Source organism: Echinops telfairi, unplaced genomic scaffold, assembly GCF_000313985.2.
Source record: "Echinops telfairi isolate 266 unplaced genomic scaffold, ASM31398v2 ScPeMD7_1;HRSCAF=3_0, whole genome shotgun sequence".
NCBI classification, from domain to species: domain Eukaryota; kingdom Metazoa; phylum Chordata; class Mammalia; order Afrosoricida; family Tenrecidae; genus Echinops; species Echinops telfairi.
The window spans coordinates 73,257,839-73,272,852 of record NW_022103896.1 but is presented as its reverse complement, the minus strand read 5'-3'; the positions used below and the strand labels follow the sequence as shown (position 1 = coordinate 73,272,852).

General features: G+C 37.4%; 1 protein-coding gene, 1 long non-coding RNA gene and 1 other non-coding gene across 3 annotated transcripts in view; 1 reads left to right on the top strand and 2 right to left on the bottom strand.

The window, feature by feature from the left end:
- The window catches only part of MCMDC2 (minichromosome maintenance domain containing 2), a 27,846-nt gene extending 16,791 nt beyond the window's left edge, over positions 1-11,055 (top strand). The window contains exons 10-14 of the mRNA XM_004697532.2: positions 2,936-3,102; positions 3,687-3,866; positions 5,069-5,211; positions 7,314-7,423; positions 10,889-11,055. Coding sequence (XP_004697589.1) covers positions 2,936-3,102; positions 3,687-3,866; positions 5,069-5,211; positions 7,314-7,423; positions 10,889-11,055 — 767 coding nt within the window. The remainder of the gene's footprint in view (positions 1-2,935; positions 3,103-3,686; positions 3,867-5,068; positions 5,212-7,313; positions 7,424-10,888) is intronic.
- A 384-nt stretch (positions 11,056-11,439) lies between these two features.
- On the bottom strand, positions 11,440-14,254 carry LOC123521428. Its single transcript, XR_006679876.1, has 4 exons — positions 14,171-14,254; positions 12,109-12,219; positions 11,793-11,858; positions 11,440-11,598 (listed from the first exon to the last, which is right to left on the bottom strand). It is a non-coding gene; the product is annotated as an uncharacterized LOC123521428 (long non-coding RNA).
- Positions 11,930-12,017, bottom strand: LOC115868999. Its single transcript, XR_004045925.1, has one exon. It is a non-coding gene; the product is annotated as a small nucleolar RNA SNORD87 (small nucleolar RNA).
- Positions 14,255-15,014: the final 760 nt, after the last annotated feature.

Sequence of the window (15,014 nt, the reverse complement as noted above, 5' to 3'; positions counted from 1 at the left end):
AAAAAAGAAAAGAGAAGGAAAATAAAATTGGAAAAAAAAAGTGATTAGACAAGTAGAGATAAGGGAATGAAATGGCAATATTATATCTGATAAAAGACATAACCAGAACATATAAAAAATTCTCCAATAAGTAACAGATCCTAACTCCCACTCCACCCCACCCCGCAGAAAATGGGTAAAAATTTTGAGTAATCACTTCACAAAGATACAAAATGACAAAACACCAAGCAAACAAAGATAAAGTACTCAACATTATTAGTCACCAGGGAAACGAGCTACCAGTATTCACATACTAGCAGGGCTGGCTTCATGGGCATAGCTGGAACATGTGCAGTCTCAGAAGAGCCTGGCACTTGGTTGAAAGCTCTAATATCACCTTTGCCAAATTTCTAATAATTTTATCTTTGAATTTGTTTTGGAAGTAAAGTCCAATGAGACAATGGAACTTATGCATAGGCAGAGGTGGAAGCCTCAATATTGCATGGGTCCACTGTGACTTGTTATTCCATATCATATAGCAGCCAAGGCTTCCATAAAACTCTTAACTATACTCTCTTCAGGTCTTGATGAATTCCCATGCATAGCAGACCTGCTTGAATTCAGTGCTCCTCTTCCATATCAACGCAACTTCAACTGAGTAGAAGGGGAGCTAATAGACCCAGAGGGCTTCGCTTTCAGTTCTCACCAAACTTGCTTCCCATGCAGAAAGGTGTTCTCACTGTGACTATAGCACAGGATATAACTGCCCCTATGGGTTTCTGAAACTGTAAGGAATAGAAAGCCCCATTTTTCTCCCCAAAGAGGGGTTGGTGGTCTTGAACTACTGACCTTGCATATCATAGCCCAATTCATAACCACCAGGCCACCAATGTTCTTGAGGTATTCTAAGTAATACAAACAACCTAGGAACCTTATATTCTTTCTTACTTGGTTAATCCCTTGTGTTTACAAACCATTTATGTTGAGAATGATGATGTGGAGAAAATAAAAACCTAGAGCAGCCCATATAGTTCCTTTTCCTTCTAATCCTCCATTATTCATCAACAAATCAAAGGGAGGTTGAGTGTTAGTGGAATATATGCCTATCAAGAAATGAAATAAAAACTGTTTTGTACATCATTCCTACTATTCAGGCAAGAACAAAACACATATACATTTTCCTGCTACAATCCCAGTGATTCTACATGTGAGTTAAACGCTCCTATATTTTCATTTAATACTGACATTGTACAACATAAAGATGGTTAACTTCGTGCAAATATGTTGAATTTTCCATTTTTCTTTATTTGGAATTACAATTGTACCCATTACTTTTTATAAGCACCAAAATATTTTCAAAGGAAAATGCTTTATATATCTCTAACTGCAGTTTCCTTCCCAGCCCCCTGGTTTTGAACAAGGGGCCCAATGTTTTCATGTTCACTGAAACTCGCAAATTATAAGGTACCCCCATAAAAAACAGAATTTTTTTAAAAGCTAAGTTTTTTTTTTTTATAAAACAACCTTATCATCTTCAAAATACTCTCCATTACACATAATACATTTGTCAAATCTGCAATTCCATTCTTGGAAACATTTTTCAAACTCATCTGTTTGGATGGCTGACAGCACTTCCCTCGTTTTTTCTTTACCTCTTCTACATCATCAAATCACTGTCCTTTCATATCCCTCTCCAATCATGGAAACAAATGGAAGTCGCATACAGTGGGGTCAGGTGAGTAAGGTGCAGGGGGCAAGAGAGGCATGCTGTTTTTTTGCCAAAAACTGGCACACGGAGATGGCTATGAGCAGGTGCATTGTCGTGGTGGCAAAACCAGTCCCATGCTGCCACAAATCAGGCCTTTATCTCACACTATTACACAATGTTTTCAGAACCTCTAAATAGAAAGCTTGATTAACAGTATGACCTAGTGGAACGAACTCCAAATGCACTGCATCCTTTCAGGAAGCTGACAGACATACAGAATAAGGTGTGTCATCTATTGACATTTCACCTTTTTGAAATGAGAAAACTACTCATACATATACTTCAGTTTTTCAGATAGCCCTGTCCTTGTAAGATGTGTTCAACATCACAACTGTTTCTGTGGCATTTTTCCCAGCCAGGGAAAAAAATTTCACAGCTACACAGTTCTCTTAAATCATCCATCGCAAAAAAAAAAAAGGTTTGATTGAAACTGCCTTTATGAAAAAGTTCAGTGACCAGAGAGAACCTACTCAGGTGATGCCACTGGGTGCACTAACTCAGAACAAGTCTGCTCCACCCAGCACAATTCCATTTGGGAAGTGGGGGCGGGGGGGAGTACCCCCTCATATGTAGCTGGCCCTAACTATAAGAATGACAAAAATGTAAAAGACTGACAAAACCAACTATTCAGAATTATGTTATGTGTGGTGGACTTTTTGTTTTGGTTCTGAATCTGACTAATGCCATCAGATGTTAGTAATGTACACAGGAATCATTTGAGGGGGAAAATTAAACATCTAATTTTGAATATGTTGAATTTGAGATGTATTCTCCCTCGTCAAGTTTAGTTCATATTCTCTCCAAGTCTTTTCTTCATTCACACTCACATGGCTGTCCCTCTATCATTTTTTCCTACAAAATAAAATGCCATTACTTAATGTCAGCCTCTCTTGTAAGTCTGCAGTGTATGACCAATACTCCTAGTCCTCTGCCAACTCCATCCGGATGCCCGGCCACACAATTCTGGACCCATGCTTTGGACTACTGGTTCCTGTCAAGCTGTGGGATACATACACTTTCACATATTTGTCTTGCTTTATTCTTTTTAAGGCTGATGTTCTAATTTAGTCATATCTCATCCTTACCACTCTAAGTGTAGACAGTAATTCTTTGCAGTAATATTTATTAATTTTAGATAAATAGACCAAAGTGAATTTAAGTAACAATGGGTAATATGTTCGGACTTAGTTCTAGAGAGCAGAAGCATTACAGTTTACATCCCAGGAAAGAAGTTTGGGGATGATGTTGATCAACAAGTAACGTTTCCAGTTCAGTGCAGCTTTTGGTCATTTGTTGACATGGATTCATCCCCAAGGAGAAATGCACAGAAAACCAACACTCTCATTGGTCAAATGGTAAGGCATATATATAGATATATATAATTGTTCAAATATTTCCCAGATGGCTACACAACATGATAAATGTATTCAGTGATGGTTACACATCATGAACATAGTTGGTGCCACTAAATTTAAAGTTACATTGGCAAATGTTGTTTTACATATAAGGAATTCAAAGAGTTCATGCAAAAATCCCATTTCTTTAATTCTCTTTTTTAAGCCCCCTTGTATATTTATAACAGTTGAAACAATTTTCTCAGAGAATTTACTCACAGATTATAATGTATTTTCTTGGTATTTTTGTTACTAACCCATTGCTATACTTCTTCCCATAATAGAACTAAATAAGGATGCATGCAAGATGTAGAAAAATGTTGCAGGCATGGGTATCAGGTGTCTACTCACTATAATGTACCATTTGAGTAGACAGTTGGGAAGCCTTTCGAGAATACAGTGTAAGAAAATACTTATTTTAAAAGAATTGATTGCCACAGCATCTCCATGCTTTTAAGGAATCCCTTACGCATTTATAATTTGTTACTTGCAAATAGCTTGTGAAAATGCCACTTTGTTTGCCTTTGACATTTGGTTTGATATAGGACTGCAGTTTGATCCCAGCTAATCTTGTGGAAGTATTTGGATTACTGATTAACTGCAATGAATCATCTCCTTGCAACCCGCTTCTCTCTATTGTACAACATACCCTTAAAAAAGCCATTGATCCTGAAGGGCTGCTTTATGTAGCATCGAAACAATTCCCAACTGAAGATTTCGAAAAGGTAATTAGACAAAATAATGATCCAGAATACTTGTATTACTGTTTCTCACTTAAAAGTAGATCAATATAATAGCATTGTGAACATTCAGATTTTAAAATTTTTGATTCCTTTTTCCTACTTGCTTCGAGCTTTTAATCATTTTCAGGGCTTATACATAAACTATTTAGGATTATATTTAAAATAAACAACTGCAGAAGGAAATGGGTATTTAAATACTGAGTATATCCCAGGTACCACTGTCCAAATCAACCTAGCTTTAAGAATCTCAGTACAAAAAAAATGAAATTGATTTTTTCAGATGGGCCATTCTTTTGAAAAGCTGCATAGATGTACAGTCATTTGCATTTTACAGACTATTCAAGGAGATTTCCTATACGTGGATGCTGTCGGAGTTCTGACATCACAGAACATCCAGCAGCCCAGTTCACAGACTACTGGGCCACCACACGCTATTAATCCTACTCAAGAAACAGATTCTGAAGGCCTAGAGGAAATTGTGAAGCATAAGGAGAATAAAGAGGGCAAGATCTAGTCAAGAGCCATCCCTTTAAAAAAGTTATATATCAAATATCAACCTTTTAATATTAACAGTCTTATCTTTTTGTTGTTGTTTTGGTTCTATCTTAAATAAACTGAAAATAGCTAAAATGAAGTCTGGAAATTATATCATAAGAGGGTCTTCTTAACAACAAACCCCACAAAACCACAATCACTATCATGTTGAAGATTTATTCTCTACCCAAAATCTTACTGAATCTCTAAATCCACCATAGTGGTTAACACAGTGCCTCTCATATTGCAAGTGTTGGGTAAAGTGTTCTTTAAAAGGAAAAAAAGGAAGTAAGGAGAGGGAATAGTTCTAGGGACAATGGAAGAAAGTTAGAGGGAAATAAACTGTTAAGAGAATTAAATCTAGTCCAAAGGAAAATGAGCTTATGAGACGTGAAATTAATGACCTGATAACCACTCAAATCCATTGCAGAGGGGGAAAAAATGCACTGGGAGAAAGAGGTTCTTCTGTGTGAACTTTAGTATTCTTTCCAAGTATAAGATTATATGTTCAATGACTTCAGGAAAGCCCCAAATACTTGCCCAATGTTTATGTAAATAAAATATGCAAACTCCTAAAATGTTAGTATACTCTGGATTATTTGTAATGATTCCACAATGAAAACTTGAATCTTACATTTCCATACTTTTAGCTACTGGCTTTTGCAAAGACTTTGAATGTAGAATTCAGCTTGGAGGCAGAGAGAATGATTCATGGCTATTATCTAGCAAGCCGCAGAATCCGAACAGATTCTATATGTGGATCAAAACTGTCAACATCTGCATTAAAATACTTGTAGGTATTTAACTTTTCAAAAAAGATTTTTAAAACCCGTATTGATGTTTAATCAATGTTTTGGTTTAACCTCTTTATATTCCACTTGTTTCTGCATTTGTTTGGTTGACAATCTACCTTGTTCAAAAGAATTTCAGGGGGGGAAAAAGAATTTTAGGTGAGGATACATTTTTTTAATGGAAAGTAAAATTATATAATGTGTTATTTTCTGATGTAATATTTAATAGACTCAAATCATATTGAGCTTAAGAGGCTTTTTAAAAATGGTATATTGTTCCATTTATTTAGGAATTTATTTAACTTTCATATATTATATTGAGGCTTTCAGCATACAGGTATTGAATATCACTGACATTGAGTACTAAATATTTTACAGTGTGTTTATGAGCTGTTAAAGTTCTATTTTCCTCTGTAGTAAAAAGATATTTTGTATTTAAACTCACACACTTCAGTTTACATGACTATGTTATCCATAAATACTTTTTAACTGTGAACACTATTTTTTCACACTGCAGAAATAAACGCTGTGAATGGGGGTGGGGTGTTTATGAAACCAGCAAAGCAAACAAACCCCTACTCAGAAGAGTCATGGCCCAACATCTATTGCTCCCACATCTATCGGCAGGTGCCTAACTGCACCACCACTTTACTTTTCCAGTGAAGTGGAGCAGAATAACACTTCTTTCTCGGAAAGGCTATATGTATATATTTTCCTGGTCAGCATTCTGAGAAAGGGCTTGAAGATTTCAAAAATTTAACAATCAAATTTATAAATATGTAAACTGGAAAGATCTTCACAAACTCGATGATGACCTAGACTTAAGAAATAATAGGATAAATATAAAGCTCTCAGACCCAAACTCCATAGTGAATATGTAGGCAAGAAAGGATATAGCTTACTATCAAGAGATAAAGACTTAAATTTTCTTCATTTTTATATTTAAGAGGCAAAAACATATTTGTGAATAATACTGAGATTTAGGACTGTACTAGTAGAATATAACATCAAGAAACAAGAAAGTGCTTCTTTTGCCTTTACTCACACCTCTAGTACTGCACTGACCAGAGTATTAGCAAATGCCGGCTGACAAGAAGAGTAACTAAGATGGCAAGGGCCTGAAAATGATGTAACATATTAAAGGAACTGGGAATATTTAACTAGGAGGGGAAACTATAAAACTTGTCTTGAAGTGGTTGAGAACCGTGACATTTAAGAGGCATTGGGCTGTTCTCTTCTGTTGTCCCAGAAAACAGAATGAGGGGCCAATGGACAGAAATTTTAGTGAAGCGAACAGTTTGTAGGTTGGTTGAAAAACTTTATTTTTTTTTTTGGTTGAAAAACTTTAAAATGGCTTTACTTATATGAACTCACAATGCCCATATAAATTACTATTATCTCTATTTTATAGTAGAACTTAAAAAAAAAAGCCTTCAGAAATTAAACAATTGATACATTCACACAGCTACTAACTGCGAGAGACTCAACACAGGTTTTCTGTTTCTCAAGTTACTCAGGTATATCACATCTCTCTTACCGAAAACTCAAGGGAGATCTTTCAGGTCATCAATCTTATTATTTTTAAAAAGACAGAAGTTTATAAAAGAATAACTTACGTCACGAAGCAGTGAATCTTAAGAGGCATTCAATAGGATTGAGTACCATGGGGTGTTGTAGAAGAAATTCATTTATCTGATGAGACTTTGAAATCTAAAATCCCCTCGAACTCTGAAATTCCAGAATTCTCTGAGGACTCCAGATAGATGAAGAACAGTGAGAAAACATCCAGAATACATTTCTAAGAAAGAGATATATTCATTTCCACAACCATGTATTTATCTGAGCAGAGATTGGAAGTAAGGGAGTTGGAGGGTAGAATGATAAGAAGTCAGTAACTTTTTCAGAATCCATGTTTTCTTAGAACAATCTATTCAAACTAGTAGGTGGAGTACGGGGGAGTTTCAAAACGGAACAATTTTTTTTAACATAAGATTATGATGATGTTAAAGCGTGGTTAAAGCTCATGTGTCTTGGTGTAAAGCTCAAATATATTTTACTTTTATATAAACATTCTGAGTGTCATTTTTTCCCATTTTTCTTTTAGAGTTTCCCTCTCTGAAGCACATGCTCGACTAAACTTAAGGAATAAAGTGCTTAAAGAAGATGTGTTAATTGCAGTCTTACTATTTGAAACATCTCTTACATTGAAATATGGTAACTATCCTTATCTAGTAAAATGCTACATACATACATTAGAAAAAAATCTTAATAAGCCTTTATTAAAGAATTATGGAAAAATTTTAAGTTTTATTAGCAATAAAATTAGCTTGCCATCCACATAATATACAATTCAATAGTTCCACCATATCAAGAAGAGTTGTACAATCATAACAATTTTAGGACATTTTCTTCCTTGCACCAATTGCTATTCATGTAATTTTTTCTCACTTGTGGCAAAAATCTACACAAAATAATCTCCCATTCTACATATATAATTCAGTGCCATTATTTATACTCTTCGTGTTATGCAACCATTATTGAGATCCTTTCCCACATCATTCCACCATCTTTAGTGAAGTATCTGCTCATGTTGGCTACAAGATTTGAAAAATTTAGCTTCCTTTTAAAATAACACAAAGCATTGATTAAGCAGTGCCCACAAGGATGAGGCATGTAGCCAAAGAAACTGTGATTCCCTTGCATCGCCACTTTTCCTGCTCTTTTAACACCATCCTATAGCGTTTATTTAAACTTCACAGAGCTCGTGATGGGGCTCAGGAGTCCTGGTGGCTTAGTGGTTATGCATTGGGTTGCTGACTAACCTCAAGGTTGCCTACTGGTATTAATTTAAAATTACAGAAAAAAGATGAGTCTCTTGAAAAGGTAGTATTGTAATATAACAGATTCCAGTGGTAGAATATAGCTGAATATTTTTGCATGGTAGTTCTTTTTTAAAGACTTATTGAGGCATTCAAAAAAGCATTTATTGAAGGAACTAAAACTAAAGATTGATTTTCCCCCCTTTTTTGTTAAAAGTTTCAGCTAGCTATAATTTTAAGAGCTCCTTAAATGAGACTATAAATATACCAGGAAAATGGTTCCTACTAAGGGATATTACTTGGATAGGGTATGAAATTGAAGAAAAATATATAAATTCACTTTGATTTGCTACTAATTATACAGTTCTTTAAATATTAAACTTGCTTTCTACATGACTTATCGTAATCTTAAAGGTAATTTGAAGTTAATGTGATTATTGATATAATGAAATTAAATGATAATGTAAAGATTGATATAAAGAATTAGGGTTACGTGCTCTTATCATATGCTTCATAAGCTGCCATCACAACTTAACTCATGATGACCTTCTACCTGTCAGGGAACTGTGTGCCAGTTTCAATGGCTGATTGTTCAGGAGATCACACCTGTCTTTCAGGATGCCTCCGAGTGGACTCAAACCACCAATTTCTCAGTTAGCAGTGGAGCACTTAGCCATGTGTACCACCCAAAGACTTGGAGGCTAAAAAGTTCATAGGAAAATTCCACTACCTTTTTATTCTATTTTCCCACAGGCTTTTTGAAACTTTCATGTATAAATTAATGATGTATGATTATTTCAGTAAACAAATATTTATTCAGTAGTAGCTAGGTGTGACACACTGGATAAAACATGGTAAACAAAAAATAGCCTCCGTCCAGGTAGTTTACAGGCTGAGGGAAGACATTAAAAAAATTAAAATATGTAAGGCAAATTGAGATAGATGCTATGAGGAAATGAAGAGTATGCTATAAAAAAAAGATTTAGAAAAAAAGAAGAGAGACTTGCTTTGACCGGTTTATAGGGAGATCTGAGGAGATTGTATTTAAACAGATACCTGAGGGATGAGAAGTCCAGGCGGAGACTACTTTTTTTAAGACAGCAGATACTAAAGAATTATGTGCAGTAGAGAGGAATCTAATGGTATTATAGCAGTGGTTCTCAACCTGTAACCTGTGGGTCGCAACCCCTTTGGAGGTCAAACGACCTTAGGATGGATGGCCTTAGGAACCGAGACACCGTTTCTCTATCAACTCCAGGCGGGCCCGCCCACCTATGAGCACTGTTACCCATGCTACACCATGCTTCAAGACAAAATTTCATTTGTCATTAGAAATAAATATTCCACAATATAGATTACATAGTTTTTGTGATTAATCACTATGCTTTAATTATGTTCAATTTGTAACAATGAAAATACATCCTGCCTATCAGATATTTACGATTCATAACAGTAGCAAAATTAGTTATGAAGTAGCAACGAAAATAATTTTATGGTTGGGGTCACCACAGCATGAGGAACTGTATTAAAGGGTCGCAGCACTAGGAAGGTTGAGAACCACTGTATTATAGAAAAGGGAAGATCAGAGTGAAGTCCTTAAAAAGGTGAAGGTAGATGTGATCTAGAAGTCATTCATTTTATGAGAGAACTAAATGGATACAAAGCAAAACAGGTTTATAGATTTGATTACGTGAAGGGGTCCTTCACATATTCTTGTGATCAGCGGAAAATTAGATTTGAGAAGAGTGGAATGTAAGAGTTGTGGGTGAGAGTTTACTAGAAAAATTCCGCAAGTAGGCTTGCCAGGCAGTGAATGCTTGAGGTTGATTAGGATTCACCAGATGACCCTGTCCTACTTATCACCCTATGACCAGGTCATGCAGAGCTTCAGGTAGATGAGTGTGGCAGAAAGCTGCAGGGGGCCAAGGAGTGGAAGGAACGACAAGAGAATTTAGTGTACTGGAGGAGTTAATTGAAAGTATGAAACAAAATATCTGACAAATTAGAGCAAGTGAATTAGAACCCTATGGTATAGGGGAGGGAGATATTTGCACTTATGCTTTTCCAGCAAAGTATGTGATGCCTCATGGGATTATTTGTCTGAAAGTGAGGTTAGGGCGCTGGGTCATCTGGAACTATAGGTCATATAGGACACAGTGCACGCACCAGGTGCTGAGAGGTGGTGGCATCATTGTGGAGTAGCATGAAGACTAGAGGGATTTTACACCAAGCCAAAGGTCTGGAAGCAGCAAAAGGCCAATTAAGTTGCTTCTGTCCAGTAATGTGAAGGTATGAAGTATTAGCAGAAAAAAATTTGCTCCCTTTAAAGACTTAAGACTGGTTTTTGTTCTTAAAGGACCAATTTTCCAATAAATGGTAACTTGGTGCTCAGAAGTCTGGTCTCACTGATGACAGCTTTTAGGAGTAGAAATTTACCCAGCTATATTCCTGATCTGCCTACTCATCCATGAAATGTAAAATATAAGTTTAATATATTCAAACCACAGTATCAATGGTCTGAAAACACTTTAGCTTCCTCCTTGACCACTCATTTAGCCTTCTATCAAAAAAAAAAAACCTCCCAAAAACCAATACCTCAAAGCCCGACTTCTACCACCTCACTCCTTGGCTTCAAAATGACTCAATAACTGGCAAATTTTACATGCCAACAAACAGCACTTCCCCCACTGGTCTGGGTATCTACTCATTTACCAAGCCAAGACGACTTCAAATTAGTCAGCTTTAAGTATTAAAATACTCTTTAAGCTAAGCAGATAAATCATTAGATTTTGGTTCAATATGTGACAGTATTTAAGTATTTCTCATGATCCAGTTACTCCGTGTTCCTTCTTCCTTTTAGGGGCTACCATATTTTGTGTTGCTCCCAATGCAGTATTTCCATTCGATATGTACAATGAGGAATACTTGGAAAAAAGGGACATGTATCTGATTCAGTGTCAACAACAGCTCCAACAGTTCATTGCCACTTATGGACCCGGGACGACTGTTTTCTCTAGTGACGAATAAGCAACTTGAGCTAAATCGTTCTCATTTCTATTTAATGGGTAAAAAGGAAATTAACTTTTTAGTAATATTTCAGGTAGAACCGTAGAAGTAGAAATATAAGATGGTGAATTATGTTGTAGCATACTGACAATTTAGAATCCTTCCATTTAAATTAATCTTTACACTTTTATAGATTATTCTTTTCTCTACCCATTTACTCAACAAGTTTTTACAAATACCTATTTAATAGTGCCAGGCTCTAGATAAAGTCTATTTGAATTTTCAGAAAGCAAACTATTTAATGGATTAGACTATTTCATGCCAAAGATCAGACTGTTAATATCCCACAAGTACATTAAAAAAAATGTCTAGTTAGTGACCAAGAATCAAAGTTTTAAGACTTGATATTTTTAAAAAACAAACTTTATTTTCCATCAAATTAGTAATCCAAACATGTTTTCTTCATGACTACGAAGTATCAATGTCAAATAAAGTTTTCTTCACTTGCTTCAACTGCTGTCTTCATGACATTTCATTTTACTTCCCAAAATGATTTCGCCACACCTCAAAAACAGAAACCCCACAAATATAAGAAACAGTAAAAAGCATTCTATATTTAAAAGCATTACTGATGACCCTCAAAAACCTAACATCCAGAAAAGAAAATCAGAGGCTCTTAATAGAAAATGGTTTCTTAAAGACCCTTGGAGTATTTATTTATAATTGTGAACTGATAGGTGTTATGGTTGTTTACTTACTTGACACAAAGCAGAAGACCACGGGGGTCAGGGACGTGAACATTCATCGGCAGCTACACCTAAAGGCTGAAGAGACAGAACATTTCATCTACTATAATAAAAAAGTACACTTCAATAATGTATATTCAATATGAATCACTGGCAACTCAGTTTCAAGATGTTCTTCAAAGAAACTCTCAGATGGGTAAACGGCAAAAAGTAACTGGAAATCATCATAGTGCCAGTTATTAAACCTATCTATGTAAAAATATGTATCATTTAGATATTGTTCTCCATGGACAATACCATTTAAAAAAACATACATATAGTAACTCACATGTAATTCTTGGTTCCACAAGTAGCTGCAGTCCTGGTGGTTTTTCCATAGCCATTCTTCACACATTTTTGGTGACCTTCACGTATCTTCAAACCTCAGACTTTGTTGCACCTGTAAATTTCCTTGGGAATTATCATTTGTACTTGCATCTTACAAAGGGCTTAAAAACTCACAGAAAAATAAGGTTAAAGAATAAAAAATGTTGAAAGAAAAAACTTTAAGCCCTTCATATGTAAGGTCTATTCTGATCAAGAACCTTAAATCTACAAGCCTTGATTCCCAATCTACTAGCATTGAGATTATGTATTAATTTTTTGCTCATTCTATATGAGGCTTGCTCAATTTCTCTAGTCAAAACTGATGAGCACAAATTATAAGTACAATTTTAGTCCTTTGGTAGTTTATTAGATGGAAGTAGCTCCAAAATGACAAAAAATCAAAATCTAACCGGACATCAAGCTTTACCAATAAAATTCAAAAGAAAAAAACATTGGGGGTGCACAATACCGTAGCAAAGAAAACACTGTATAAGCCATTTATGATATTCAGCACTGTGGCAGTATAGATTTTTTTTTTTAAGATATGATATTCCTAATGAGAAAAGCCCACTTGCTTTTTTCTGCCTCAGACAAGGATGAGATATATGCTGGGTTAAATGATATAGGGGGGGGGGAGAGGTTATAGGAAAAGTGTGCATGCCTCTACCTAAAAACCCATCACAGCAAATCCAGCAGATCAGTCCCAGGCTGTGTTATATTGGCATCATTGTCAGAGACTGTTCTATAGAATTAGATCCAAGTTGCCCAAGCATGTTTAGGAGCAGCAAAAGGCATGGTCAGGGTCAAAGCATGCATGCCCCCCCACTCCCACATACTCCAGAAAGGAAAATTCGGGAACCAGGAAACCACTAGGAATGATTGATGAAGGCATACTATGAGTTGTTTTTTTTTTTTTAAAAAGGTATGAAAAGATTTCACATAATCGACATGAATACAAAATATTGTTTTTCATAGCTTCAAGGAAATTGCCAGGGCTACATAGATAATATTTCTGAAAGTTCAAAGTAATAGGCAGAATTTAAGCAAAATTTCAGGTGGTGAAGCCCTCTAGACAGGCAAGGTATTGGCAATATTCAAGAATTTCAAATGCCTTGGTGGGTTCACTTGCATTATGCTTAAAAACTTATGCATCGTTTTAAATGTTAAAACACAAACTAGAGATACCAAATATTAATCATTTTAAACCTCACACCACCAGTTAAACGATTTAAATAAAGTACTGGGCCTGTTTGTGAGGTGGGGGGCGGATCACACAAACCAACCATCTGTCTCTCACGACATGTTTTGACAAATCAAGTCCTGGTCTCCTGCTTATTAGTTCTCTACTGTATCAATTTGTAAATACAAGCATCTACAAAAGATCCAGGAACAAGGGCCGGTGTCTATAGATCAAAACCCGCCCGTCTGGGGTCTGTCCGCCCCAATGCTGGAATGCTCCAGCCACCCCGCTCTCTGGCGGCGGCAGAGGGTCCAGCCAGGCAGGCGGTCTCGTCTTTCCTGCGCAGCGGCCGGCTGGCTGGGCCTGGTGACCTTGGGGACAGCAGCCCAACCCCGAACTCGCTAAGCCAGAAAAAGTGGCTGTAACATCCGAGATACTCCTTCGCCCCTTTATGAAATCCCCCCTTATTTCAGAAAAAGCCAAGCAACCTCCCGGTTGCACACGTTGGTCCAGCGGGGACAAAGCGAAGCCACTGGTCACTCCAGCTTGCCAGCGGCCGGAGGGCCCCTTCGCGGGCTTCCTTCCAATGTGTCTCCGCTGCTGGGAACGACCCAAAGTGGAGCTGTGCCTCGGAGAAGGGTCACCTCTCCAAACAAGTTGTGCGGACGGCGCAGGGGTCGCGCAGGTACCCTTAGCTACCCGGTGGGGGAGGGGCGGCCCCGAGCCAACCCCGCGGTCAGTCTAGCGCTCCCCGCCCCGCGAAGCGATGGGCCGAATCTCGGAACCCACAAGGTGGGGGGCCCCGAAGGGAGGTAAGGATCAGGGTAACCACAGGGAGTCCCACCTTGAACGGTGCGGCCACGAGGCCCGCCGCCAACGCACAGCCACATGGCCGGGGCCGGAGGGTGCCTGCTGCTCGCCCCGCAGCCATGCTGAAAAGGAGGAACCTTGGCTCCGGGACGCGCTTAAGGCCTCCACCCCTTCCCGGCCTGGGCCCGCCCCTTCCGGGGCGGTGCGCGCCCTGGGGCGTGGCCACTTCTGTCGCCGCCCCCTGGGCCAGTTTCCCAAGTTTTGGCACACTTCAAAATTAAGACGGTTGCTTAGAACCTTAAAGCTCCTGATTATCTCTCCTAAAGCGCTTTTCATTGGATTGCAAATGTATCGTGTTACAATACAAAGAACAGCAAATGATCTATAAAAGGAGGTCTCCTATTTTTGGTACATTGGTTTTATTTTTTTTAATTATTATTTTTAATACACTGGATTTCTACTCCATGATTTTGTGTCTTAAAACTGGTAGTACGAACTATTAGAAAGCATAGTTAGATTAAGCGATCTGGAATCCGCTCCTTTACACACAGAAGAACCAATCAACAGAAACAACTCATTGCCTGAAGTCAATTCTTACTCATTGTGACCCTGCAGGACACAGACCTGCCGCATCTCAGAAAGGTCATATGTTTTTTCTGTATGATATAAATAGCTACCATTGTTATTTTTTGGACTAGATGATTTCTTTGAAAAACCATTTATAAAGCAGTTACCTACCTTGTCTATGAGCATGTTCTGTTACTGACTTTTGGCCTTTGTATTTTTTTTTTTTTTTAATCACCCTTGTTTCTCTGGATCAGGGGTTCTCAAACTCTTTAAACAAGGGGCCAGTTTCCTATCCCTCAGACCCGTTGGAG